Here is a 27,032-nt window from a genome sequence, read left to right as displayed (position 1 = left end):
AGGGGCGACTGGGTTTATTACAGGCTAGACTGTGTGTATAGGTATGTGTCTGTGTGAGTGTGTTGTTGTGTGTGAGTGTGTGTTGTATTTCCTGTCCTGCTAGTCTTCAGGGTAATTATTGGACAAACGTGTTTGTCATGATTCTTGCTCTGTGCACACACTTAGTGTTGCTTGTTCCTCTCTCAGACTGAAAAATGAGTGATCTGAAGAAGGACAAGGATCGACCAGGATCCTCATCCTTCACTGGATCCAGGCTTTTGTCTATGAAGCGTCGCATTTCCAGAGATGTTCCTCTGGCATTCAGTGGTGAGTCTAGCCCTTCAGACAAAAAGTAAGAGACTGTTTCTACTGGTAGTTGTGATGAGATGTTTGCATTTGGCATTAATGTCATGGTTACTGAGTTTTTAAAGATATCTTTGAACTGTTATTTTTCTAGCGTGGGATCGCTGTTGGGTTGCCAAGTTTTTAACTATCAAATAAGGGACGCTGGCATGCCAGAATCACAATGCACCAATTTTGCTCATTATACGAGATGTCTCAGCTAAAACAGGACAGTTTGCAACTGTAACTGTAAACAGCATACATCTTTAATAACTTTCTAAATATAAATCCACTAAATCTGCTTCGGTTGGCACTTGGTTGTCATTAACATGTGGGCCCTCGGGTCCGAGGTTATTACAGCCTCTCAACCTCTTTACGAAGCACATTTGTGAAAAAGACGCACACAAAGACACTCACACACAAAAACAACACAGTTGTTGATTTGTGTTGTGTTTATCTTCCCATATTTTTCTCTTCCAGGTGCTGTTTGGTTTTTGTATGTTTTTTCTTTCTTCCAAGGGCAGCAGTTGTTTCCCCATTGTGCTTTTCTACTTTTGCTCTATTCTTTTTTATTATATTATCTTTCTGATTTTTTTTCCTATAATTCTGGATATTTGACTATTATTTTTGGCAGAATTGCTAGTTAATTCAAAATCCTAGCATGGACCTATTGTTCTGTTGGAACAGCCAACTGTGTCCATGTTTCCAAGGTCAAGCTGACAAATTTAAATGTAGCCCTCCGTCATTATTTCATTCACTTTATGCAATCTACAAATCTATCTCACTTGGCTCATGCGTATCCAGCCCAATTTTACTCTTTAAGTGTGTGTGTGTGGTGGGGGGGGGGGGGGGGGATGATTGATTGATTGATTGACTGATCTAAATTTGATTCTGAATTTAACAGAGAGGCAATGAAGAGAAACTAATAGGGGAGAAAAATGCTCCCTTTCTAGTCCTTGAGTACTCTCAGTGCAGCGTTTTGAAACATCTGAAGGCTTTCAGTGACCTGAACAGCCTAGTCTAGTGTAACAAATGCATGAACAAGCTTTTCAGCATTACTCTGAGACAGGATGTCTGAATGATATATCCTGGTCAAAAACGACTCTAAAATTCCTCACAGTGTTACTGGGGTTCACAGTAATGCAATCCACAATATGGATCTAGTTAGATACCATATTGCAAACATTTTTAGGGGAGAGTACAATAAAATGTGTTTTAGCTGAATGTAGAAGCAGGAAATTTGAGACATTCCTGTAGTTTTACCAATTGCTATGTGTCATCTGGCTTCATGGATAGATAAACCAGGTATCCATACCTGTAAAACCTAAAGCGTGCTCTCATCTCTGTAATAAAATATTACAGTCAGCAGTATTGAACACTTCACTGAAGTCTAGCAGGACAAGCACAGAGATGAGTCCACTGCCAGAGGCCATAAGATCATTTGTAACCTTAACTAAAGCTGTTTCTGTGCTGTGATGCACTCTGAAACCCGACTGAAACCATTCCTCTGCAGATGATCTGTTAGCTGTTTGACAACTACTCTTTCAAGAATTTTTGAAATAAAAGGAAGGCTGGAGATTGACATATAATTAACTAAGACAGCAGGTTGTGGCTTTTTAACTGAAAGTGGAACTGTCAAGCATGATGTTATCACCACCATGCTCGACAGTTCCAACACGTTCTTACTCTCAAAGCGTAAAATTTTACACTAGGTGACAAATCTTCGGTATGTTACGCTTTCGGACACCCATATAAGCATACACATCCCTATATTATGAGGTCGGAAAAATTAAGAAACATGAGAAGCGTTTGGAATGAATCTACACATTTATTTTACTGTAATCGCTTTGGAAAACACTATCTAACACGGTTAAGGTGGTGGTTAAGGTTAGGGATAAGGTTAGGGTTAGGATTAGGGCTAGGGCTGGAATACACGTTGGAATGTGTATTACTGCCAAAACATCAATCTATTGGATTCCATCCACAACCCAGTGCACATCATGGGAACGCGAAGGTTACCTTTCACGTTCCTGAGGAATGCCTCGGGACATGACAGATAAGGTAAGATAAGATAAGATAACCTTTATTAGTCCCACAGGTGGGAAATTTGTTTTGTTACAGCAGAAAGTAGAAAGTGCAAAGTTACATAGCAAAAATTAGAAAAACACTGGAATAGGATAAGAATAAGATACTTTGCACAACTGTACACAATAGAATAGAATAAAATAAAATGCTATATACAATAGAATAAAAACAAATACAAATGCTATATACAACTGAGTATAATATAACGTACCTGTAGCTGTCCACAGCCTCAATGTCCATGCCTTGAATGTTTAGTGGTTGCAGTGCAGGATGTTTGTGCCTGTGGAAGTCTACCACCAGTGTTGATCTGGAGGTAGTTCTGCTGGCACCAGTCCACAAAGTCATGGGTATGTTACGTGGTCGGAGTGAAAACGGCTCACAGTTAACACAGATTCACTTTTCACATTCACTCTGTTATCTCTTAAGCTCTTCACTCTCAGACTGCAGGCTTACTTGTTGTTCCTAGAGTATTTAAAAGTGGGAGTCAGAGCCTTCAGCTTTCAGGCCCCTCTTGAGCGGAATCAACTTCTAGTTTGGATTCAGGAGACAGACACCCTCTTAGGATTGGGCTTAAAATGTCAGTTTTTGGCCATGAACCATACCTTAGCTGCTCTGTGCTTCTAATGATAAAATTAGCTTCTTTTTTTTTTAAGCACATTTTTTTCGCTGTGTTTATCCCCACTTTGCATTTAATCATTAGTAATTTTTGAACGCTGTGTCCTCTCCCATAGTTTCCATTTTGTCCTGTCTCTCTCTCTCCACTCTCCCTGTGCCATACTGAGCCTGGTTCTGCTGGACGTTTCTTCTTGTTTTTGTTTGTTTTGGGGGTTTTTTGGATTTTTTCCACCTGTCCCGTTCGGTTCTTTTGCCATCAGAGTTATTGTCTAAAGGCAAAGAAAGATGCCCAACGGATTTACTTTACCAAATGGGCCATCCCAGCCTTGCCGTATTGGTCTATTTCATCAGAATCAGAATCAGAATCACAACACTAGAGGCCAACTCCAAGCCCATAGCACAAGTCACCATCAAGTGCGCGATCTACCAAGGAGATGCTCTGTCCCCACTGCTGTTCTGCATAGGCCTGAACCCCCTCAGTGAGATCATTAACAAGGCTGGCTACGGATACCGACTACGGAACGGAGCAGTTGTCAGCCACCTCCTGTACATGGATGACATCAAGCTGTATGCCAAGAGTGAACGAGACATCGATTCACTGATCCACACTACCAGGCTATACAGCAATGACATTGGAATGTCGTTCGGACTGGAGAAGTGTAGTCGGATGGTAACAAAGAGAGGGAAGGTAGTCAGAACTGAGGGGATTGAACTACCAGAAGGCAACATTGCAGACATAGAGGACAGTTACAAGTACCTGGGGATCCCACAGGCGAATGGGAACCATGAAGAGGCCGCTAGAAAAGCTGCAACCACCAAGTACCTGCAGAGGGTCAGGCAAGTCCTGAGGAGTCAGCTGAATGGTAAGAACAAGATGCGGGCCATCAACACGTACGCCCTGCCCGTGATCAGGTACCCTGCTGGGGTAATAGGCTGGCCAAAGGAGGAGATAGAAGCCACTGACATAAAGACAAGAAAGCTCCTTACCATGCATGGAGGGTTTCACCCCAAGTCCAGCACCCTGAGGCTGTACGCTAAGCGGAAGGAAGGGGGCCGGGGACTGGTGAGTGTCAGCACCACAGTCCAGGATGAGACAACGAACATCCAAGAATACATTGGGAAGATGGCCCCAACTGACCGAGTGCTCAGTGAATACCTCAGGCAGCAGAAACCCAAGAAAGAGGAGGGAGACGAGGAACCATCATGGAAGGACAGGCCCCTGCACGGTATGTACCACCGGCAGATAGAGGAGGTGGCTGATATCCAGAAATCCTACCAGTGGCTGGACAAAGCTGGACTGAAAGACAGCACAGAGGCACTAATCATGGCAGCACAAGAACAAGCTCTGAGCACAAGATCCATAGAGGCTGGGGTCTATCACACCAGGCAAGACCCCAGGTGCAGGCTGTGCAAAGATGCCCCAGAGACAATCCAGCACATAACAGCAGGGTGCAAGATGCTAGCAGGCAAGGCATACATGGAACGCCATAACCAAGTGGCCGGCATAGTGTACAGGAACATCTGTGCCGAGTATAACCTGGAAGTCCCGAGGCCAAAATGGGAGATGCCCCCAAGGGTGGTGGAGAATGACCGAGCTAAGATCCTGTGGGACTTCCAGATACAGACGGACAAAATGGTGGTGGCTAACCAACCAGACAGAAGCTGGAGAAAAACCAAGGGCTCAGAGAAGAGCTCGAGAGGATGTGGAGGGTGAAGGTAACGGTGGTCCCCGTGGTAATCGGAGCACTAGGTGCGGTGACTCCCAAGCTAGGCGAGTGGCTCCAGCAGATCCCGGGAATAACATCGGAGATCTCTGTCCAGAAGAGCGCAGTCCTGGGAACAGCTAAGATACTGCGCAGGACCCTCAAGCTCCCAGGCCTCTGGTAGAGGACCCGAGCTTGAAGGATAAACCGCCCGCAGGGGCGTGCTGGGTGTTTTTTTAATATATATACACATAAGTCACTCATTAATAAATAGCTGGAAAAGAAACATGTGTAGTTGTAGCAGTAACCAGTGTGTTAAGTGGATGCGTTGTACAGGGAGATGGCCACAGGCAGGAAAGATTTCCTGTGTCGTTCAGTGGTGCTTTTCGGTAATCTCAGTCTCTCACTGAACGTGCTCCTGTGACTGACCAGCATGTCATGGAGTGGGTTGGAGGTGTTATCCAACATTGTCTTTATCTTGGACAGCATCCGCCTCTCCAACACCACCTTGAGGGAGTCCAGCTCCATCCCCACAACATTACTGGCCTTACGGATTAGTTTATTGAGTCTGTTGGCATCTCCTACCCTCAGCCTGCACCCCCAGCATGCAACAGCATTGCTGCTAACTTATTACCCAGGAGGGTCGGCCTGATGGTATTGAAAGCACTAGAAAAGTCAAAAAACATGACCCTCACAGTGCTCACCGGCTGGTCCAGATGGGTGTAGACACGATTGATCAGGTAGATGATGGCGTCCTCAGTTCCGAGACGAGGCTGATAAGCGAACTGAAGGGGATCCAGATGTGGTCTTACTATGGGTCGCAGCTGGTCCAGGATGAGCCTTTCCAGGGTCTTCATGATGTGGGAGGTCAGTGCCACGGGCCTGTAATCCTGGGGGCCACTGGGACGTGGCGTCTTTGGTACAGGGACGAGGCATGATGTCTTTCACATCACTGGTACCCTCTGCAGACTCAGACTCAGCATAAACAGTTTATGAAAGACTGCACACAGCTGGGGGGCACAGGTCTTGAGGACGAGGGGACTCACTCCGTCTGGTCCAGCAGACTTGCCTGAGTGAAGTCTCCTCATTTGCATCTCAACCTGGTATTAAGTGAAGGTGATGGGTGGGAGAGGGGTGTCAGGAATCTCACAGGAGGCAACAGCGCCATGTGAAGAGAGAGGCTGGCACAGTGGTGTGGCTCTGGATTCCAGGCAGACTACAGGTGAGGTTGTGGGGGTGTGAGCAGACACTGTGGTGTCGAATCTATTGAAAAACAGATTCAACTCGTTAGCTCTATTCTCACCTCCCTCAGCTCCCCTGCTGTTGGTTGGCCTGAATCCAGTGATGGTCTTCATGCCCCTCCACACCTCTCTCATGCTATTCTGCTGGAGTTTCCACTACAGCTTCCTCCTGTAATTGTCCTTAGCCTCTCTGATCTTGTCCTTTAGTAACACCTGGACCTTCCTCACCTCCTCTTTATTGCCCCCTCTGAAAGCCCTTTTCTTGTTGTTGAGGAGGGCTTTGATGTCCTTAGTCACCCGCGGCTTGTTATTTGGGTAACAATGAACAGTCTGAGCTGGAACAATGGAGTCGGTGCAGAAAGTTATGTAGTCTGTGATACACTCAGTAAGTCCATTGATGTCCTCGGCGTGAGGCTCACAGAGTGTTTCCCAGTTGGTCACCTCGAAACAGCCCTGTAGTTCTGCTAAGGCCTCCTCTGACCACCTCCTAACAGTCCTCGTGGTCACAGGTTCCCTCCTCACAATTGGCACATAGCGGGGGGGTGAGGTGAATCAGGTTATGATCTGACAGTAAGTGGGGGGAGGGAGGAGGAGCTGTATGCATCCTTGACATTAGCATACAGTAGGTCTAGAATTTCTTCTCCCCTGGTGGGACAGTCCACATATTGTCTAAATGTTGGTAGTGTATTGTCCAGTGATACATGGTTGAAGTCACCCGAGATCACAATAAAGGCACTCGGGTGCTGAGTCTGTAACCGGGCTACGGCAGAGTGAATGGTGTCACATGCAGCTTTGGGGTTAGCAGAGGGAGGAACATAAACAGCCACCAAGATGACGTGAAAGAATTCCCAAGCATATAAACAAGCATATATAATAATATAATAAACAACATCATCGAGATGATCTATGTGAATATAACAGTAAATACTAAATATTGAATATTATTGTGCATGTAAGATCAACAGTGTATAGTGTGCTTTGAGGTAGGAGCCAAAAAGGGTGTAGTCTGTGTGTGTGAGCACCCGTGTGTACACCTGTGAGCGTGAGCACGCTTGTATTTAAAAGGTTACTTCATGTAATGATCTGCTAGAGGGTGTGGGAAGCCATAGCCCCATCCTCCAGGGCATGAAGCAGGTATGGAGGGGATCCAGGCTTCAGACATCCAGAGGCCCTGAGAGCACAAGAGACCAAGGAAGACCAACGGAGGGGCGACCATGCCACTATCCCGGAAAGAGCTGAGGAGAGCCCCAGATGAGGGGTCACTCAGTAGCCGCAGAGCAGAAGCCGGGGGGTTGCAGTGACGTGCCCGTGAGCTCCACCGGCAGCCAGCTGTGCCAGACTGACTGAGCCCCAGGCCAAGAGGCCGAGGGCACTACACCCCCGAAGGGGCCCGAGCAAGCCCCAGGCTCCAGGCCCCTACAAGCAACCACCAGTTGTGAGCCGGTACGTACCTGGACTCCCATCCCCGGACACAAAGAACCACCAATACACCAATGTTTGAGGGCGTCTGCCACTGGCAGGGGGAGTGGTGGGGGGGAGATAGGCCTCAATACCTTGGAGGGCCTGAGATGTCCCTAGAGAGGTGGCATCTGATACCCGACCTGACATATAGACACAAACAAACAGGCACACACAGATACAAACATCCATTCCCACCCTCATGCTCTCATGGCCAGAGGGGCCGATGGCGCGATATGGCAGCCTCGCTTCTTACAGTCTGCCCCAGGGCAGCTGTGACTACAACTGTAGCTTGCCTCCACCAGTGTGTGAATGTGAGAGTGAATGAATAGTGGAATTGTACAGCGCTTTGAGGGCCCCGAAAAGCGCTATATAAATGCAATCCATTATTATTATTATATGCAATTACGCAGCACTCACTCAACGTGGAGACAGACATAAATAGACACTGTACACACAATCACACTCCCCATGTGTACTCTATACCCCATGGCTAGGTACCCTTGCCCCTGGAGGGGGAAACTGCACCCAGACCCAGGTAGTGTTACCCTCTTCCCTGGGGTGGAGAGAAGAAGACCGCCCAGACTCCGCAGCAGCAGGGAGGCACCACATTCCAGACCCTAATCGGATGGCCAACTCCTCCTCCCAGCTCCCCCGCCCCAACAGGCAACAGAGAACGGGGGGGTGTGAAGACTCCAAACCTCCCTCTGCCCGCTCATATGTAATGTTGATGCATGTGTGTTCTAAGGTGCATTTAAAACCCAGGAGGGCATGGAGCTACCTGCCAGAGAGCAGCAGGTAAGCTCATTGCCCCTCCTGACAGCCCTCAATGTATACGTGTATTTAAAATTGAGAGGTCAGCAATGGCGCCAGGGGTGAGGTTGTACATCCTGATGGTCATAAATAAATAAATAAATGAATTTTCATTTATATAGCACCTTTCAAGAGAGAATCACAAAGTGCTGCACATAAGATTACAAGTCATCTGGATGCCGTGTAGCGTGCCCACCCCCAAGGTCCTATATGTATGTGTTATGAGAATGTGAGTAATGTGAATGTCTAAGTTGTGGGATAAAATTGAGGCACAGGCAGCCAGAAGGGGACAGAGGGGGGATGCCTCCCCTGCACCCTGGTGACACACCTCCACCCCAAGGCCCTGCATGTGTGGGTGATTGTGGTGGAGCGGGAAAAGGGAGGCAGCTGGAGATGGGGAGGGAAGGAAGGGAGGGGCAAGTGGCCCCTCCCTGGGGCCAGCTCCCCCGCTGACCCCAGTAGGCACCCGCATACTCTGCAACCCACCAGGGCAAACCCCTCTACCATGATAAGGTGGTGGAGCGGTTTGTGTGTCCCAGGGATCCCAGGGGCTATGTTGTCTGGGGGCTTTTGCCCCCTGGTAGGGTCTCCCATGGCAAATTGGTCCTGGGTGAGGGACCAGACAAAGAGCGATTCAGAAGACCCTTATGAAAACAATATCGAGGGAACAGTTTACCCTGCCCGGGATAGGGTTACCGGGGCCCCGCCCTGGAGCCAGGCCCGGGGAGGGTGCCCGAGGGTGAGCGTCTGGTGGCCAGGCCTTAGTCCATGGGGCCCGGCCGGGCACAGCCTGAAGAGGAGACATGGGCCCATCCTCCCGCAGGCCCACCACCCGCAGGAGGCGCCATAGGGGTCGGGTGCATTGTGTGTCGGGTGGCGGCCAGGAGCGGAGGCCCTGGCGGACTGACCCCCGGCTGCCAAGACTGGCAATAGGAACATGGAATGTCACCTCTCTGGTGGGGAAGGAGCCTGAGTTAGTGCGTGAGGTTGAAAGGTACCGGCTAGATATAGTCGGGCACACCTCTACGCATGGCTTCGGCTCTGGAACCAGTCTCCTGGAGAGGGGCTGGACTCTGTCTCAGTCTGGAGTTGCCCCTGGTGAGAGGCGGCGGGCTGGGGTGGGTATTCTAATATCCCCTCAGCTTGCTGCCGGTACGTTGGGGTTTTTCCCGGTGGACGAGAGGGTTTGTTCCCTGCGCCTTAGGGTCGGGGAACGGGTCCTGACTGTCATCTGCGCTTATGCGCCGAGTGGCAGTTCGGAGTACCCAGCCTTCTTAGAGTCCCTTGGGGGGGGGGGGGGGGGGGGGTGCTGGAAGGTGCTCCACCTGGAGACTCTGTTGTCCTGCTGGGAGACTTCAATGCTCACGTGGGTAACGACAGCGAGACCTGGAGGGGCGTGATTGGGAGGAACAGCCTCCCTGATCTGAACCCGAGTGGTGCTTTGTTATTGGACTTCTGTGCTAATCACAGTTTGGCCATAACGAACACCCTGTTCGAACATAAGAGTGTCCATAAGTGCACGTGGCACCAGGACGCTCTAGGTCGTAGGTCGATGATCGATTTTGTAATCGTATCAGCAGACCTGCGACCATATGTTCTGGACACTCGGGTAAAGAGAGGGGCTGAGCTGTCAACTGATCACCACCTGGTGGTGAGTTGGATCAGGTGGCGGGGGAGGACGCTGGACAGACCTGGTGCACCTAAACGCGTAGTGAGGGTGTGCTGGGAACGTCTAGCAGAGGCCCCAGTTCGCGAGATCTTCAACGCACACCTCCAGCAGAGCTTCAACAGCATTCCGAGGGAGACTGGGGACATTGAGTCCGAATGGACCATGTTCAGCGTCTCCATTGCCGAAGCTGCAGCATTGAGCTGCGACCGCAAGGTGATTTGGGCCTGCCGTGGTGGTAATCCCCGAACCAAATGGTGGACACCAGAGGTGAAGGGAGTCCTATCGGGCTTGGTTAGCCTGTGGGACTCCGGAGGCAGCCGACAGGTATCGACAGGCCAAGCGGAATGCGGCTCGGGCAGTGGCTGAAGCAAAAACTCGGGTGTGGGAGGAGTTCGGAGAGGCCATGGAAAAAGACTTTCGGACTGCCTCGAAGAGATTCTGGCAAACCGTCAGGCGTCTCAGGAGGGGAAAGCGGTGCTCTACCTGCACTGTGTATAGTGCTGGCGGAGCGCTGCTGACGTCGACTGAGAAAATTGTCAGGCGGTGGAAGGAATACTTCAAGGACCTCCTTAATCCCACTGACACGTCTTCCGAGGAGGAAGCAGAGTCTTGGGATGACTCCGCCAATTTCCGGGGGTGAGGTCACTGAGGCAGTTAAACAACTCCTTGGTGGCAGAGCCCCTGGTGTTGATGAGGTCCGCCCCGAGTTCCTGAAGGCTCTGGACATTGTAGGGCTGTCCTGGTTGACACGCCTCTGCAATGTTGCGTGGAGATCAGGGGCAGTACCTGTGGACTGGCAGACCGGGGTGGTGGTCCCCATCTTTAAGAAGGGGGACCGGAGGGTGTGTTCCAACTACAGGGGGATCACACTCCACAGCCTCCCTGGGAAAGTCTATGCCAGAGTGCTGGAAAGGAGAGTTCGTCCGCTAGTCGAACCTCGGATACAGGAGGAACAATGCGGTTTTCGTCCTGGTCGCGAAACACTGGACCAGCTCTTTATCCTCTCCAGGATACTTGAGGGTGCATGGGAGTTTGCCCAACCAGTCTACATGTGTTTTGTGGACTTAGAGAAGGCATTCGACCGTGTCCCTCGGGGTGTCCTGTGGGAGGTGTTGTGGGAGTATGGGGTGTCTGGCCCATTGCTACGGGCCATTCGATCCCTATACAACCGTTGCAAGAGCTTGGTTCGCATTGCCGGCAATAAGTCGGACTCGTTCCCGGTGGGTGATGGGCTCCGCCAGGGCTGCCCTTTGTCTCCGGTTCTGTTCATAATTTTTATGGACAGGATTTCTAGGCGCAGCCAAGTGGCGGAGGGCTTTCGCTTTGGTGGCCTCAGAATCTCATCTCTGATTTTTGCGGATGATGTGGTTCTGTTGGCTTCATCGGGTGAGGGCCTCCAGCTCGCACTAGAACGGTTCGCAGCCGAGTGTGAAGCAGCGGGAATGAGGATCAGCACCTCCAAATCTGAGGCCATGGTTCTGAGCCGGGAAAGGGTGGAGTGCCCACTCCGGGTCGGTGATGAGTTCCTGCCCCAAGTGGAGGAGTTCAAGTATCTCGGGGTCTTGTTCGCGAGTGATGGGAGAAGGGAGCCGGAGATCGACAGACGGATTGGGGCTGCAGCTGCAGTAATGCAGACGCTGCACCGGTCCGTCGTGGTGAAGAGGGAGCTGAGTGTAAAAGCGAAGCTCTCAATTTACCGGTCGATCTACGTCCCTACCCTCACCTATGGCCACGAGCTGTGGGTAGTGACTGAAAGAACGAGATCGCGGATACAAGCGGCAGAAATGAGCTTCCTCCGAAGGGTGGCTGGCCTCTCCCTTAGAGATAGGGTGAGAAGTTCGGCCATCCGGGAGGGGCTCAGAGTAGAGCAGCTGCTGCTCCACATCGAAAGGAGCCAGCTGAGGTGGTTCGGGCATCTGACAAGGATGCCCCCTGGGCGCCTCCTGGGTGAGGTGTTCCAGGCATGTCCCACCGGGAGGAGGCCCCGGGGCAGACCCAGGACACGCTGGAGAGATTATATCTCTCGGCTGGCCTGGGAACGCCTTGGTGTTCCCCTGGATAAGCTGGAGGAGGTGGCTGGGGAGAGGGAGGTCTGGGCCTCTTTGCTTAGGCTGCTGCCCCCGCGGCCCGGTCTTGGATAAAGTGGATGAAGATGGATGGATGGATCGATAATGAAAGAGGTTCCAAAACCAAATTTGTGTAAAGTTGCAAATAGAAATTTCCAGTTAACTCTGTCAAACACTTTTTCTGCATCTAAAGAAAATATTGTAGTTTCGATGTTTTTACTGTATGAGTAGTCTATCAAATTAAGTAATCTACGTGTATTTGTTGATGAGTGCCTAGCTTTTATGAAACAAGTTTGGTCAGGATGAATTAAGAGGGGGTTATTTTCTCTAATCTCTTTGAGAGAGTTTTGCAGATTATTTCAAGTTGTTTTTTCTTTATTTATTTTTAGTTGGTTCACTAGAAATTGACTGGATTTAATACCATGTTCATAATTTTGTAAGCATAGACTTTGTACTAAGAATTTTGTTTTTTTATTAATTATCTCATTAAATTCTAGTTTTGTTTTGCGTACCAACCTAGATTTTAGAGAAGCTTATGACTCTCACTCCATGACGGTGTAAAATTTGGTTCTCAGGGGACAGTAAACCAGTTCATGGCAGGCAGGAATATCCTTTAATTTTCTCTCATCTGAGGATGACAGTTCAGGTCTTCTTCCAAACCATGGAAAAATAGTGACATATCCAAATAACTTGTACCTATGTACAATTGTTTGAAGTGATGATTTAATTAGAAATGGTTCTAAAAAACTTACCAACCTGTGTACAATTCTACAAATCTACAATTCTTTGTCTGAATTCCTTGGACATCAGTGGACCCAGAACCGGAGCTGAACTCCAGACTACCGGTAAGAGCAGCAGTGTATAAAGTAAGACTTAACATATATCTGCTGATGGTCTCATTTCTGAAAAATGGACTTCTTATTGTGATATTTGTTTTCTTTCACTATATTTTGTTAGGCTGGGTCTCAATGCATACACACAAATCACAAAAAAAAACCCCATGATTTATCAATATTTTTGTACCGGAATTTGTTTGCACTTCCCTCTGACCACTCCCTACATCAGTTGTAATGCTGTCTTTACCTGATGTCCTTGCTTGTGACCCCTTTATTTATATAAACTATAAGAACAAAACGCACCCAGTCATATGTCGACAATATACATTTAACACTACACTCTTTTTTTCCACTGCATTGAGCTTCTCACATGGGATTGATAGATTAGGGTTCGTGGTTCTTACCCTTCTTTTTTCTTCTTTTTCTTGTATTGTGTTAGTCTGTTGTTTCTGAGCAACTCTGATGTACTAACAAACGCACAGTGGTAAGAACAAAAGAGGCCAGTAATCATGTTTCATGAATCTGGCATGCTGATTTTGCATGGGAACACTTTATTTTTTTGAAAGGTAAGAATACAAATGCAAATGTGTAAATTGTGCATGCAAATATTAGTTAATGAGGCCAATGATTATTGTTTCATTTAGCAGATGCTGTCCTGCAGGAGGTATTAGATGAACATAAGATCAGTCTGAGGAGGAGATGTGAACGTGTGACTGAAGGAACTGATGAAACAGGAAGTAGAACCCTCCTCAACAGGATCTACACTGAGCTCTACATCACAGAGGGACAGAGTGAAGAGGTTCATACCCAACATGAGGTGAGGCAGCTGGAGACAGCTTCCAAGATCCTTTATGACACTCCAATCAGGTGCCAGGACATCTTTAAAGCCTTACCTGAACAACAGAGACCCATCAGAGTGGTTCTGACGAATGGCGTTGCTGGTGTTGGAAAGACTTTCTTAGTACAGAAGTTCGCTCTGGACTGGGCCAAAGGTTTGGAGAACCAAGACATCAGTGTGGTGATTCTGCTTTCATTCAGGGAGCTGAACCTGATCAGAGATGAGCAGTACAGTCTTCTGGAGCTGCTCCATGTTTTCCATCCAGCATTGCAGAAGGTCAAAGCAGAGAAGCTCGCTGTCTGTAAACTTTTGCTCATCTTTGACGGCCTGGATGAAAGCAGACTTTCATTGGATTTCACCAACAGGAAGCTCATGTCTGATATCACACAGAAGTCATCAGTTATTGGGCTGCTGACAAACCTCTTCAAGAGGAATCTGCTTCCCTCCGCTCTCATCTGGATAACTTCCCGACCTGCAGCATCCAATCAGATCCCTCCCATATATGTTGACAGGGTAACAGAAGTACAAGGCTTCACTGACGCCCAGAAGGAGGAGTACTTCAGGAGGAGATTCAGTGATGAAGAGCTGTCCAGCGGAATCATCTCACATATGAGGGCATCCAGGAGCGTCCACATCATGTGTAGAATCCCAGTCTTCTGCTGGATCACTGCTACAGTTCTGGAGCACATGACCACAGAGCAGAGAGGAGAGCTGCCCAAGACCCTGACTGACATGTACTCACACTTCCTGCTGGTTCAGACAAAGAGGAAGAAGAACAAGTACCTCGAGGGACATGAGACGAGTCCACAGGAGCTGATGCAGGCTGACAGGGAAGTTCTCCTGAAGTTGGGGAGGCTGGCCTTTGAACATCTGGAGAAAGGAAACATCCTGTTCTACCAAGAAGACCTGGAACTGTGCGGTCTGGATGTCACAGAGACCTTAGTGTACTCAGGTGTTTGTACAGAGATCGTCAAAAGAGAGTGTGTGATCTTCCAGAAATCGGTCTACTCCTTTGTTCATCTGAGCATTCAGGAGTTTCTGGCTGCTGTCTACATGTTCCACTGTCACACTGAAAGGAAGACACAGGTGGTGGAGGACTTCCTGATAAATATTTTTCCTCATTTATTCGGTGATGATTATGATGATGATGACATGAAAAGCTCCTCTTTGGATGTGTTTCTCTGGAGAATCATGGAAAAATCCCTCCAAAGTAAAAATGGCCACCTTGACCTCTTTGTTCGTTTCCTTCATGGCCTCTCTCTGGAGTCCACCCAGACACTGCTACGAGGCCTCTTGGGTCAGACAGAGAACAAACCAGAAATCATCCAGAGAGTCATCAAGAACCTCAAAAAAATGAATAGTTATGAAATCTCTCCTGACAGGAGCATAAACATTTTCCACTGTCTGATGGAGATGAATGACCTCTCAGTGCATCAGGAGATCCAAGAGTACCTGAAGTCAGAAAACAGATCAAAGCAGAAACTCTCTGAGATCCACTGCTCAGGCCTGGCCTACATGCTGGAGATGTCCGAAGGGGTTCTGGATGAGTTGGACCTTGGGAAATACAACACATCACCCGAGGGACAGCGGAGATTGATTCCAGCTGTGAGGAATTGCAGAAAGTTTCGGTGAGCCCAGATGTGATAATAATTGTGCTTATGCTTATCCTCCCAATGCTCTCTTTTAAAGCTTCCTTCCAGTTGGACATCACCTCACCTAGGAGGCATTCAACAGTCATTTTAATCAGATGCTGAACCACCTAAATTGGATTTTTAATGTGCAGGAGCAGCAGGTTATTTACAGTTGTCTCAAGGCACTTTACATTTTAAGGTCAAGACACTAAAATAATACAGAGAAAGCCCTAATTAGCAGACAACCCCCTATGAGCAAGGATTTGGCAACATTAGGAAGGAAAAACACCCTTGGAACAGGAAAAAAAACTTTTGTAGAACCAGATTCAGGATTTATCATGAATGTTTTTAGATATTAAAAGTCCACATCCACATATTTAATTGTTATCATATTTAATCAGGTTCAGATCTGACACTGTCAAATGTTTGGTTTAATTTCTTTACTGCTTGACAGCAGGCAAAGAGATCATCTTTCCAAGTGGAACTGATGAACCACTGATATAAATAACAAAATGCCAAACAGCAAGACTCCAACTCAAATGTACAAAATGAATATAAAATGTCCTATTTATAATAATGTTTTCTAATATTTTTGCCATTACAGACTTTCTAACTGTTGGCTCTCAACAACTCACTATGAAATTGTGGCCTCAGCTCTGAAGTCCAGCCCTTCCCATCTGACAGAGCTGGATCTGAGTGGAAACCACCTGAAGGATTCAGCATTGAAGCAGCTATGTGCTGCTCTGGAGAGTTCAAACTGTAGACTGCAGACTCTAAGGTTATTTCAATGGGATTGCTTTTATTTCTGGAGATATCTCAGTTGTTTGACTTGTGAATTAAATTAATCTCCTTACAAAGGAGTCTATTGCTGTCCAATATAGGTCATCAATGGTCATGGAAATGAAATAATAAGCAGCTATTTGAATTATTAATGACTTTATCTGTTTTTTCCTTTATTCAGATTGAAAAACTGCAGGTTGTCAGAGATCAGCTGTGCTGCTCTAGTCTCTGCTTTGAAGTCCAACCCCTCTCACTTGAAACATCTAGACCTGAGTGACAACAATCTGCAGGATTCAGGGATCATACAGCTCTGTGGTTTTCTGGAGAGTCCAAAGTGTACACTTGAGACTCTGATGTGAGTTAATTTAGAGTCTGTTACTTATAATTACAATAATGTTACAGAAGTCCAATGTGCCTGCTCGAACTTGGGTAAAGAAAAACATGAAATTCAGTATGAAATATCTCATGATGAAGTCCTGACTTGTATCTTATTGGAAGCTTTGGGATATAGTGGAATCAAATTTGGAAACAGCTAGAAACTATCTGGAACTCCCTAACAAAAGAGACATGTGCAGGAAAAGAATGCCAGCAGGAATGCCAAAACAAGAAATACAAAATAGTTTTTTAGTTATTATTTGTATGCAAATACTGAGTATTTAATCATTTAGTTTATTTGCCTAATAAACAATATAATGCTTTGTTTTAAACAAGTCTTTACACATCTGTTTATTTCCCAAGCACTCTACTTCCATCCATCAAGCTGTAAATTTTTCTTTTAATTATATTTTCATTTTTCTTTTCCGAAATTTACTTTGTTTTCAAATAAGGAAAATTTGATTTATTTAAGATAATGAAGGAGACACACACACAAAGAAAGCGACATTAAAACACATATTTTTATATGTTTAACATATTTATATCATACTGATCGTGTAATCCTGTAAGAGACTTGACAGAGGTCACCAGCATGATGTCTGTTGATATGAATATGTGTTTGAATGTCATGCTGACCTTTGCATGTGTGTAGCTGAGATGATTATGATCCACGATAACAGAATGAATAGTCACTACTCATTTCACAGAAGCTGATTGATTTTTTGATTGCAGTAATCCTGAGCTGCGCATTTAAAACGTGAAATCATCTGAATGAATTATCAGTGATTTTATCTGCTTGCTTTATTCAGATTGGAGAGCTGTAATTTATCAAATACCAGCTGTGCTACTCTGGTCTCTGCTCTGAAGGCCAACCCTTCTCACCTGACACATCTAGACCTGAGTAAAAACAACCTGCATGATTCAGATAAGAAGCAGCTGTCTGATCTCGTGAAACTACAGTTTATTAAGGTCAGTAGAGAAGAGTTAGTCCATGGTGCGCTTAGCAATATTTTTCTACACACATTTAGTGTAGGTATATTTTGTCAGCATTTTTGCCACAAAGAAAATATATAAAAAGGTAAAAATATATATATTTGTAATAGCATAAACATAGTTTGCGTGAACCATAAAACCTCATTTCCATTTTGGTAAATTGAAAATTGACATGCAAGTTTGATTTGGTGTTAGAGACTTACACATGCTATACTATAAGTGCAAAATTTCGCACAGCCTATAGGGCTTTGGAGTTGACGTCACACCGCAATGCATTGTGGGAGCGCGTCACCATTTACAAGATGCTTCGTTGTAGTCTCTGTCCTTCTTAGGGAGAAGACAAACGTGGGTATCATATATGCTATCAGGGAAAGAGCCCTGTGCAATAGAGCAGTTCACCATTCTGAGTAAAAGTGGAGCGATTATATCAATATGGGCTTTATAAAATTCTATGTTGAACCCATCCGGTCCGCAGCCTTTACAGCTAGGGAAAGAAACTATAGCAGCTTTGACTTCTGTGATGCTGAAGTCAGCTTCAAGTGCTTGGGTGGCAGATTCTGTAAGGGTTGGAATACTCAGAGAGTTAAGAAAGCTAAAAAGCTCAGAGTCAGTGGTGTTTGATTTAGAAGAGTACAGTGTGCTGAAAAACTCAACAAATCTGTCGTTAATCAGCTTAGGATCAGTAATTAATTCACCGGTAGAGGAGGCAATTTTGTGTATGGTGCGATAGGCTTGCACATCTTTTAATTGTCTGGCAAGTAATTTATGGGGTTTATCTCCCAACTCAAAGTGTCTTTGTTTCAATTTAATAATATCGCTACCGACTTGGGTTCCCAAAATATGATTGTATTCGAGTTTTAGTTTTAGATTAGCATTAGATATGTCCTCAGTATCAGATTGGCGAAGTGCCTCCTCTAATGTTGATAATTCAGACTCAATTTGGGACAGACGATTTAATCTAGTTCTTTTCGAAAATGTTTGAAAGGAGATGATCTTGCCACGCAATGCTGCCTTAAAAGATTCCCAAAGAGTGGAATCAGAGACCTCACCGTTGTCGTTATGTTTTAAGAAGTTTTTGTTTGACAGAAGGGTAGAATGGAATTTCCAATTGAAAATTCAAGGCTTTAAATTAAAATCTATTTTCATGGTAAGTGGGGCATGGTCAGAAATCAAGATCTGATGATAAGCAGAGCTGATAATACTGGGTAATAGTCTAGAATCTGTAACAAAGTAATCTATTCTGGTAAAGCTACGATGTACAGGTGAAAAAAAGGAATATTGCCTGTCATTTGGATGCTGAAGCCTCCAAACGTCTACCATGTTGTGTGATTTTACCAGATTGTTCAAAACTGCCGTGGATCTAGTAGTGAGGGCTATTTTTGTAGACAATCTATCTAAAACAGGATCAAAATAGCAGTTAAAATCGCCACCAATTATATTAGACATATTATATTCAGAAATTAGGTCAAATATTTTGGAAAAGAAGTCAGGACAGTCAAAATTAGGGGCATAGATATTTAGCAAGACCAGTGGAAAAGAGTTAATGGACCCAGAGACCAAAACAAATCTCCCATCCGGATCAGTAACGACGGATCCAAATATAAATGGAGTGGTTTTCCGTATGAGTATAGCAACACCTCTGGCCTTAGATGTGAAAGTGGACCAGTAAACCTTCGACACCCAATTTGCTCTTAAACATCTCTGTTCATTGGAGTGAATATGAGTTTCCTGAAGAAAAATTCTATCAGAAGATAAATGCTTCAAATGTGACATAACCTTCCCACGTTTCAAAGCTCTGCCTAAGCCCTTGAAATTCCAGGATGTAAACATAAAACAAAATTAACAACAAGAACACTGAAACCCACCCCCCAAAAACAAAAAGGCCGCAAAAAAGAACAAGAACCACTGTGGCCCATCCCAGCGTGCATTAAGGGGACTGCCGGGAAGAGGAGCACAAAAAAACAAAAAAGAAAAAGAGAAAAAAACATCCTTCGTGTATAGCAGCTCCGCACCAGACTCCATTAATCAAAACAATAGTTACACCCATAGCTGGACTGGCCATCGGGCATACCGGGCATTTGCCCGGTGGGCCGCTGGCGATTTTTTGTTTTTATGGGCCGATGGATTTTTTTTTTTTTTTTTAAGGAAGGGTATATATAATGAAAGGTGTTGGATTGGCCAATTGGTCATGATCGACTCTGGGCTGGACCAATTACAGCCGAGGAGGCCGAATGCACCCGCCCCCTTGTTTAGCAATCATGTGATTTTCACGCATTGCATGCCGGGAACTCGTGGCAAAACAATCCAAGTACCGCATCAAATGCAAGCATTTGCAGCACCGCAAAACGTTCATTCTCCGGTTCCAATACCTTCTTGTTTTTTCTTTGCCGCACAAAAAAGGAATGTACAAAACAAAAGGAGAACAATGCCGGTCCGTACAAAGACAGACTCGATGAAAAGACAAAGAAAAGATACGAGGAAAAAATCAAAGGTGTGAAAGGGTCAGACCCTTACGAGAACACAGAGGGACAAAAGACGTTAGCGTGCTGCCCAACTTTCACCACGCTCATATTTATAATTACACGGTTCTTGGAGTGAGTGCATACACTCATGAAGTTTAGTAACTTCAGGTCACTGCAACAAGCCCAGGTACAGTTTACTGACGGATGGGTACAGGACCTTGAAATGCACCGTGTAGAAAGTAAAGACCATGGTACGAACAAAGGTAAGTTTACCAGTCTCACAAATCGTCGTCATAAATACACATTCGTTAACCATTTATTAATATAACCTTTGAGCTCAACGGTAATTAATTAGTAGTGGAAATAATTTCTGGTTCATCACAGAAATGTAGCAGTGACAATAATATTGTATGTTGTAATCACACTGGACAATTAGTGATACAAAACAACTGTTTTACCCTGTGAATAAAAGTATATGTTTTTGTCAATGTACCATGGTAATAACAGAAGCGAAACGCAATATTTTGTCAGGACAATTTACTATTTATGCACAATAAACAAAGGAGCATAGCGCGACAATTTCTGTTCAGCGCCAGACTTGCTTGTAACCTATATCACCAATTATGTTAAGAAAAATGACGTATTAACGACTAAAAAACTCTGACCTTTGTGGGAATGCTTGGAGCAGACTAACATGTGAGCTGGAGTGTTCTGAGACGTTATATTTGGTATATCCAGACCATCCGTCAGGTCTTACTTCGGAAACATGGCTTAAAACATTTCTCTTCAACGACGTAAACCGATTAAAAAAAAACGATCAGCTTCCCGTGGCTGTCATGCGACCGGCTGTTGCAGTTAATAATACAACAGCTTCTTGCCATTTTTTGTGTTTCTTTTTATCGCTGTGTAACGGAGTTCAATTGAAAGCCTGCGTGCGCTAGTACCTCTTGCCACAAGTTCCCAGAATCCTTTGCGGTTTTACCCCTGAATGACGTCACATTTTCAATCTTTATCCTGGTGGGCCGGTCTCTAGTCAAAATGCCCGGGCCGATTTTTTGTCCCAGTCCAGCCTTGGTTACACCCATAAATCGACTGATTGGGTAAAAAAAAAGAAAAAAAGACACAAACATACAGGGAGTGCAGAATTATTAGGCAAGTTGTATTTTTGAGGAATAATTTTATTATTGAACAACAACCATGTTCACAATGAACCCAAAAAACTCATTAATATCAAAGCTGAATGTTTTTGGAAGTAGTTTTTAGTTTGTTTTTAGTTTTAGCTATTTTAGGGGGATATCTGTGTGTGCAGGTGACTATTACTGTGCATAATTATTAGGCAACTTAACAAAAAACAAATATATACCCATTTCAATTATTTATTTGTACCAGTGAAACCAATATAACATCTCCACATTCACAAATATACATTTCTGACATTCAAAAACAAAACAAAAACAAATCAGCAACCAATATAGCCACCTTTCTTTGCAAGGACACTCAAAAGCCTGCCATCCATGGATTCTATCAGTGTTTTGATCTGTTCACCATCAACATTGCGTGCAGCAGCAACCACAGCCTCCCAGACACTGTTCAGAGAGGTGTACTGTTTTCCCTCCTTGTAAATCTCACATTTGATGATGGACCACAGGTTCTCAATGGGGTTCAGATCAGGTGAACAAGGTGGCCATGTCATTAGTTTTTCTTCTTTTATACCCTTTCTTGCCAGCCACGCTGTGGAGTACTTGGACGCATGTGATGGAGCATTGTCCTGCATGAAAATCATGTTTTTCTTGAAGGATGCAGACTTCTTCCTGTACCACTGCTTGAAGAAGGTGTCTTCCAGAAACTGGCAGTAGGACTGGGAGTTGAGCTTGACTCCATCCTCAACCCGAAAAGGCCCCACAAGCTCATCTTTGATGATACCAGCCCAAACCAGTACTCCACCTCCACCTTGCTGGCGTCTGAGTCGGACTGGAGCTCTCTGCCCTTTACCAATCCAGCCACGGGCCCATCCATCTGGCCCATCAAGACTCACTCTCATTTCATCAGTCCATAAAACCTTAGAAAAATCAGTCTTGAGATATTTCTTGGCCCAGTCTTGATGTTTCAGCTTGTGTGTCTTGTTCAGTGGTGGTCGTCTTTCAGCCTTTCTTACCATGGCCATGTGTCTGAGTATTGCACACCTTGTGCTTTTGGGCACTCCAGTGATGTTGCAGCTCTGAAATATGGCCAAACTGGTGGCAAGTGGCATCTTGGCAGCTGAACGCTTGACTTTTCTCAGTTCATGGGCAGTTATTTTGCGCCTTGGTTTTTCCATACGCTTCTTGCGACCCTGTTAACTATTTTGAATGAAACGCTTGATTGTTCGATGATCATGCTTCAGAAGCTTTGCAATTTTGAGACTGCTGCATCCCTCTGCAAGATATCTCACTATTTTTGACTTTTCTGAGCCTGTCAAGTCCTTCTTTTGACCCATTTTGCCAAAGGAAAGGACGTTGCCTAATAATTATGCACACCTGATATAGGGTGTTGATGTCATTAGACCACACCCCTTCTCATTACAGAGATGCACATCACCTAATATGCTTAATTGGTAGTAGGCTTTCGAGCCTATAAAGCTTGGAGTAAGACAACATGCATGAAGAGGATGATGTGGACAAAATACTCATTTGCCTAATAATTCTGCACTCCCTGTATAAAATGACTTGTGTATAACCAAAGTTATAATGTAAACGTTCTCAGTACTTCACAATAGAGAAAAGTTTTAAGACGTCGTAGCAAAAAAAACAAACAACAATGATAGAAAGCTAGCACCACAGAAGCATTCAAAAAATGATTGAACGAATCGCGACTCTCACTGTAGGAAGAGAAGAGTGAGAATGTTCAAAAATACAGCCGCATCAACAACATGAACAAATATATTACCAGGTCACGATTACAGTGAGTCCGCAAAACGTTCAGCTTCAGCAGGAGACTTGAAGGTGTTAGTGATGTTGTTGTGAACTACCCGAAGCTGGGCCGGGTAGCGCAGACTGCACGTCACTCCGGAGGCACTAAGCTTTTTCCTGACCGTATTGAAGGCCTGTGCAAGGACCTTCGCAGTGTAGTCAGGGAAGATGGACAAATTCTCTCCATCGCAGCTCAACGGTGCACGTTGGCGTGCCAGACGCAGGACATGCCACACGTCTTTCTCATGATGCAACTGGGCTATGATAGCCCTCGTTCACTGGCCAGCCGTTGGTTTTGGTCTAAGGGTGCAGTGTGCCCTCTCCACTTTTATCGGCTTAATAAAGTTGTCTTTCCCCAACACATCCAGCAGCAGGGATGAAACAAAGTCCGCAGGCTTACCGCCCTCAGCACCTTCCTTCACTCCAACAATCCTAATGTTGGCCCGACATGAGCGCGTCTCCATCTGGCCTAGCTTGCCACGCAGGTTATTGGTGGCTGCCTTTAGTTCCTTGCATGTAGCTTCAAGCATACAAACACGGCTGTCCATTGTAGTAAGCGACTCATCGATAACATCTAGACCAGGGGTGCCCAATCCCGGTCCTCGAGAGCTACCGTCCTGCAGCTTTTAGATGCATCCTTGTTCCCACACACCCGAATCAAATGAATGGCTTGTTATCAGGCCTTTGCCAAACATGATGGCATGCTGAAGAGGTAATCAAACCATTTGATTCAGCTGTGTTGGAGTAGGGATGTATCCAAAAGCTGCAGGATAGTAGCTCTCGAGGACTGGGATTGGGCAGCCCTGATCTAGACGCTGTTCAGATGACCGGATATCTGCCTGGAGCATAGACAAAGTACACTCAATTGTGTCAAGGCGGGTCTCCATAGAGGTTTTTAGGCTAGCGATAGCTGCTAATATGGCGTCGGTGCTCGCAGAATTTTCAGCTACTGCTTTCTGGCAGTGTGTTGCATCTTTTTTAGGCGGCATGTCGTCCAGTATTTATCGTAGTCGATGCAAAGCAGTAGTGCTGTTGACCAGTTAATTAAAGAGGCACGATGTCGCGTTAAATTGTTGGAAAAAAAGAAGAAAAGTGCGGAGCTGAGAAGAGTGCGTCCTACTCCATCAGTGTACACAAGCGCCCCCACAGCCTATTATTTTTAAATTGAGGTTGATGTTCACTTTATAGATCAAGTGCTGCAACACACCTGAATTAAAATTAGTAGGTCATTAGTAGTATGGCATCACATTTAGTAGTAACAAGTGAGATTTAAAAACAAAATCAAAATAATGTTTTTATAAAGATGTTTTTGTTCACAATAATACTATTTTATCGGTGCAGTTAGTATTATGATTAGGCGATTGATTGATGGCATTACCTTTAGCTCCCTCAGTTGAGCTCTGTATTCATTTGCGTCGGTGATCCGATATTACGTATCGGTATCGGTCTGATCCTGGCCTAAATTACTGGATCGGATATCGGAGAGAAATAAAAAATGTAATGCGATCCATTAAATATCACAAAAGCACCTGACAAAACTTGCGACATGTCGTAACCCAGCTCATGACCTTAGCACGTCGGAGCAGTATGCGTCACGTGATAGAGCCGCTGTGGCGTGTGAGACCTGTTCGCAGTCTAGTTGAGCATTTGGAGCCTCACTATCAAACCAGCATTTCATCTCCGAGAAAGATATCCATGAGAAGTAAACCAAGTGTGTAAATTCATCACTGAATGTTTGTAAAGCATTCCCATGGTAAGCTTAACAACCTTCTCTCCCCCTCCTGTTGCTACTTCAATCATGGAACTGATCAATGACTAGCTGATTGGCTTTTCTGTCACGAGTCCCGTCTCTCTTGTTTGTTTATTGCCCACTTTGCACCAGAAACGTTTAAGCTTGATAAGCTGTTGTTAGAATTTATTTAATATTACTTTCTACATACCTAGCAGTTGGTAACTGTGCAGGTGTGGGTGTAGCAAAGTTTTGCCAGGGGGCCAGGTAGGGCTTTAACAGGGAAATGGGGGCTCAAAGAAATACTTTTCTTTGTTATTATCATTTAAAGTGTCTAGTTTTTAATAAATAATTATTCGAATTGTTTTGTTTTGTGTGTTGTTTTGTTTGTTGTTGAATCTTACCTCCAAAGTTTTCATCGGATGTAAAATGTATAGAAGTCCATTAGTGTATATAGTAACTATTAAGTCTAATATATACCCTAGTAAGCTATATTACTTTATATTACCATCTGTGCAGTCTGCAATTCTGTTGAAGAAATATGTTGAATCGATTTAATTATTTTTACAAAAATAATTGATTTCTGTGCATTTATTTTACACGTGCATTAAATTAAAGTCGATTACGTTAATTAAGCATTTTGCTGGGAGTTGGCAACCCTATTAGTAAGTAAGTAAGGTTTATTTAGTAAGCGCTGTACACAAAGGTTAAAATAAAGAAAACATTGAGTAATAAAATAGACAATATAAATAATGCAAATTCAAAACAATTCAAAAGTGTTGATTAACGGAAGGCCTGTTTAAATAATAAAGTTTTAAATAAAGGAACGAGACAAAGACTTTACATGTGAGTCCAGGCCCAGAGAAGAGGGCCTGTTAGTTTGTTTGTTTAATATTTCCACTAAGTAGAGGTATAACAGAATAGCTTTAGTGTTTTGTTTTTTAAAAACTCGAGTATTAACTTATACAAAATGCAGATATTTTTTTAAAAAAGTTTTATTGATTATAAAATACACTATATCAGCTTCATATCGGTATCGGCAGATATCCAAATTTATGATATCGGTAACGGAATCGGACGTTAAAAAGTGGTATTGTGCCATCTCTAATAATGTGTTCATCATTATGCTGGAATTTTAGATAAAAACAAAAAGAAATTAATGACTGAATGTTAGTTCACATTCTGAAGCTGCTAAAATTAAACTAATTCCCAGTAAGGAAATTTGTGCTTGATGGTGTAGTGCAGTCATGCTGGCCTACTGGCAGCCCTATAAGACCTGAGATTGGCTGTGCACAGTCTGTTTGGACTGTGCAAATCTGTAGAAAACCACCTACGGTTCTTAAGTGCTTAGGAAATGGTTGTCTTTTTTGGAACAACCATTTTGTGCTGTGTTTCTGACATCCCCCATTATATGAAACTTGGCCTTCAATTTGGAGACGGTACTCCAAAATAATGGCTCACTCAGAATAATGCTGCAATGCCAGTAGGGTGCATGCTACTATAGCAAAATGGAATTCCTCATGTTTTAATTATAAAATAATGCAATATGTAATGACAAATAAAAAGTTTTACAGTGAGTATTAAATTTAAGTTTTGAAATTTACCTTAAAGCTTTAACTTTGATGTTTTCTCTCTCAGACCAACTGACGATGTGGATGAAAAGGAGGACAGAGCAGAATCTCCAGGATTCAGTCTGTCTAGGAACTCTAAAAATCTTCCTCCACACTTCAGGAATGAACACAAACCCTCAGACACAAAGAGGTGAAGACGACTGTGAGAATCTGTAAAGTTAACAGTAGGGTGGGGGAACCCTACATTCAGGAGTGGTGTCGGGAAATGACTCACTTACAAATAAGTCATGTAATAGTTTCTTTTCTAAGCTCCAGAATATTTTCTCTATTAACGACTCTTTGTTTAGTTTTCCAGTTACAGTAGATAGATCTTGTTACGCCCCAGTCTAGGGGTACAGGAACGCAACATAAGAGTTGAAAAGATTGACCCCGCCCTGGTCCCCAAAACCATACACAGAGGGAAAACCAATTTCTTAGTGAACGGTGGTTTATTTGTCTACACTGAAAAATGAAGCTCCGGGGTGAACAAAGGCCAAAATAACAAACAAAACAAGCTAAGTCAGGAGGAGGTGCTATCTAAAGCCCTATGTGAAATCAAAAACCAAACAAAAGACAAGCATTACACCTAACTCCCTAACTGAGAAAACTGTGGAAGGAAAAACAATAAGGCAGCTCACCCCTTCTGTTCCAGTGCTATTTACAATGTGCTATTTACAGTGAAAACTAATGTGCACGCTATATACAGAACTCAGCAAGTCGCAAAAGTCACAGGCACAAATGTCACAGGTTTTGGAGGCCAGGGTCAGGTCTGCTGCTGCTGTCAGTGGCTGCCCCGGGACAACTGCTGGTGACAGATTTTAAAGCAACCATATGATCAGGGGGCCAATCAGCAGCCGTC

At 44.7% G+C, this 27,032-nt stretch overlaps 1 protein-coding gene across 1 annotated transcript; it reads left to right on the top strand.

Moving 5' to 3' along the window:
* The first annotated feature begins 223 nt into the window (after nucleotides 1-223).
* LOC146555353 (protein NLRC3-like) lies at nucleotides 224-26,317 on the top strand. Its single transcript, XM_085250822.1, has 6 exons — nucleotides 224-306; nucleotides 13,452-15,273; nucleotides 15,881-16,054; nucleotides 16,238-16,411; nucleotides 17,241-17,400; nucleotides 26,202-26,317. Exons 1-6 carry the CDS (start codon nucleotides 264-266, stop codon nucleotides 26,208-26,210), a joined length of 2,382 nt encoding a protein of 793 aa, XP_085106948.1. The 5' UTR covers nucleotides 224-263; the 3' UTR covers nucleotides 26,211-26,317.
* The last annotated feature ends 715 nt before the right edge of the window (nucleotides 26,318-27,032 follow it).

The sequence above is a fragment of the Mchenga conophoros genome, linkage group LG17 (assembly GCF_057382185.1).
Source record: "Mchenga conophoros isolate Kocher_MC1m ecotype Shallow Benthic linkage group LG17, M_conophoros_male_GT1.1, whole genome shotgun sequence".
Classification (NCBI taxonomy): Eukaryota; Metazoa; Chordata; class Actinopteri; order Cichliformes; family Cichlidae; genus Mchenga; species Mchenga conophoros.
This window is presented reverse-complemented; position numbering and strand designations above follow the sequence as displayed.

Bases quoted from the DNA above. Each gene is read 5' to 3' on its own strand.
- LOC146555353 (XM_085250822.1), top strand. From the start codon at position 264: ATGAAGCGTCGCATTTCCAGAGATGTTCCTCTGGCATTCAGTG. The intron at 307-13,451 runs GTGAGTCTAGCC...TGTTTCATTTAG, and splicing joins TGTTCCTCTGGCATTCAGTG to CAGATGCTGTCCTGCAGGAG. The intron at 16,055-16,237 runs GTTATTTCAATG...TCCTTTATTCAG, and splicing joins TGTAGACTGCAGACTCTAAG to ATTGAAAAACTGCAGGTTGT.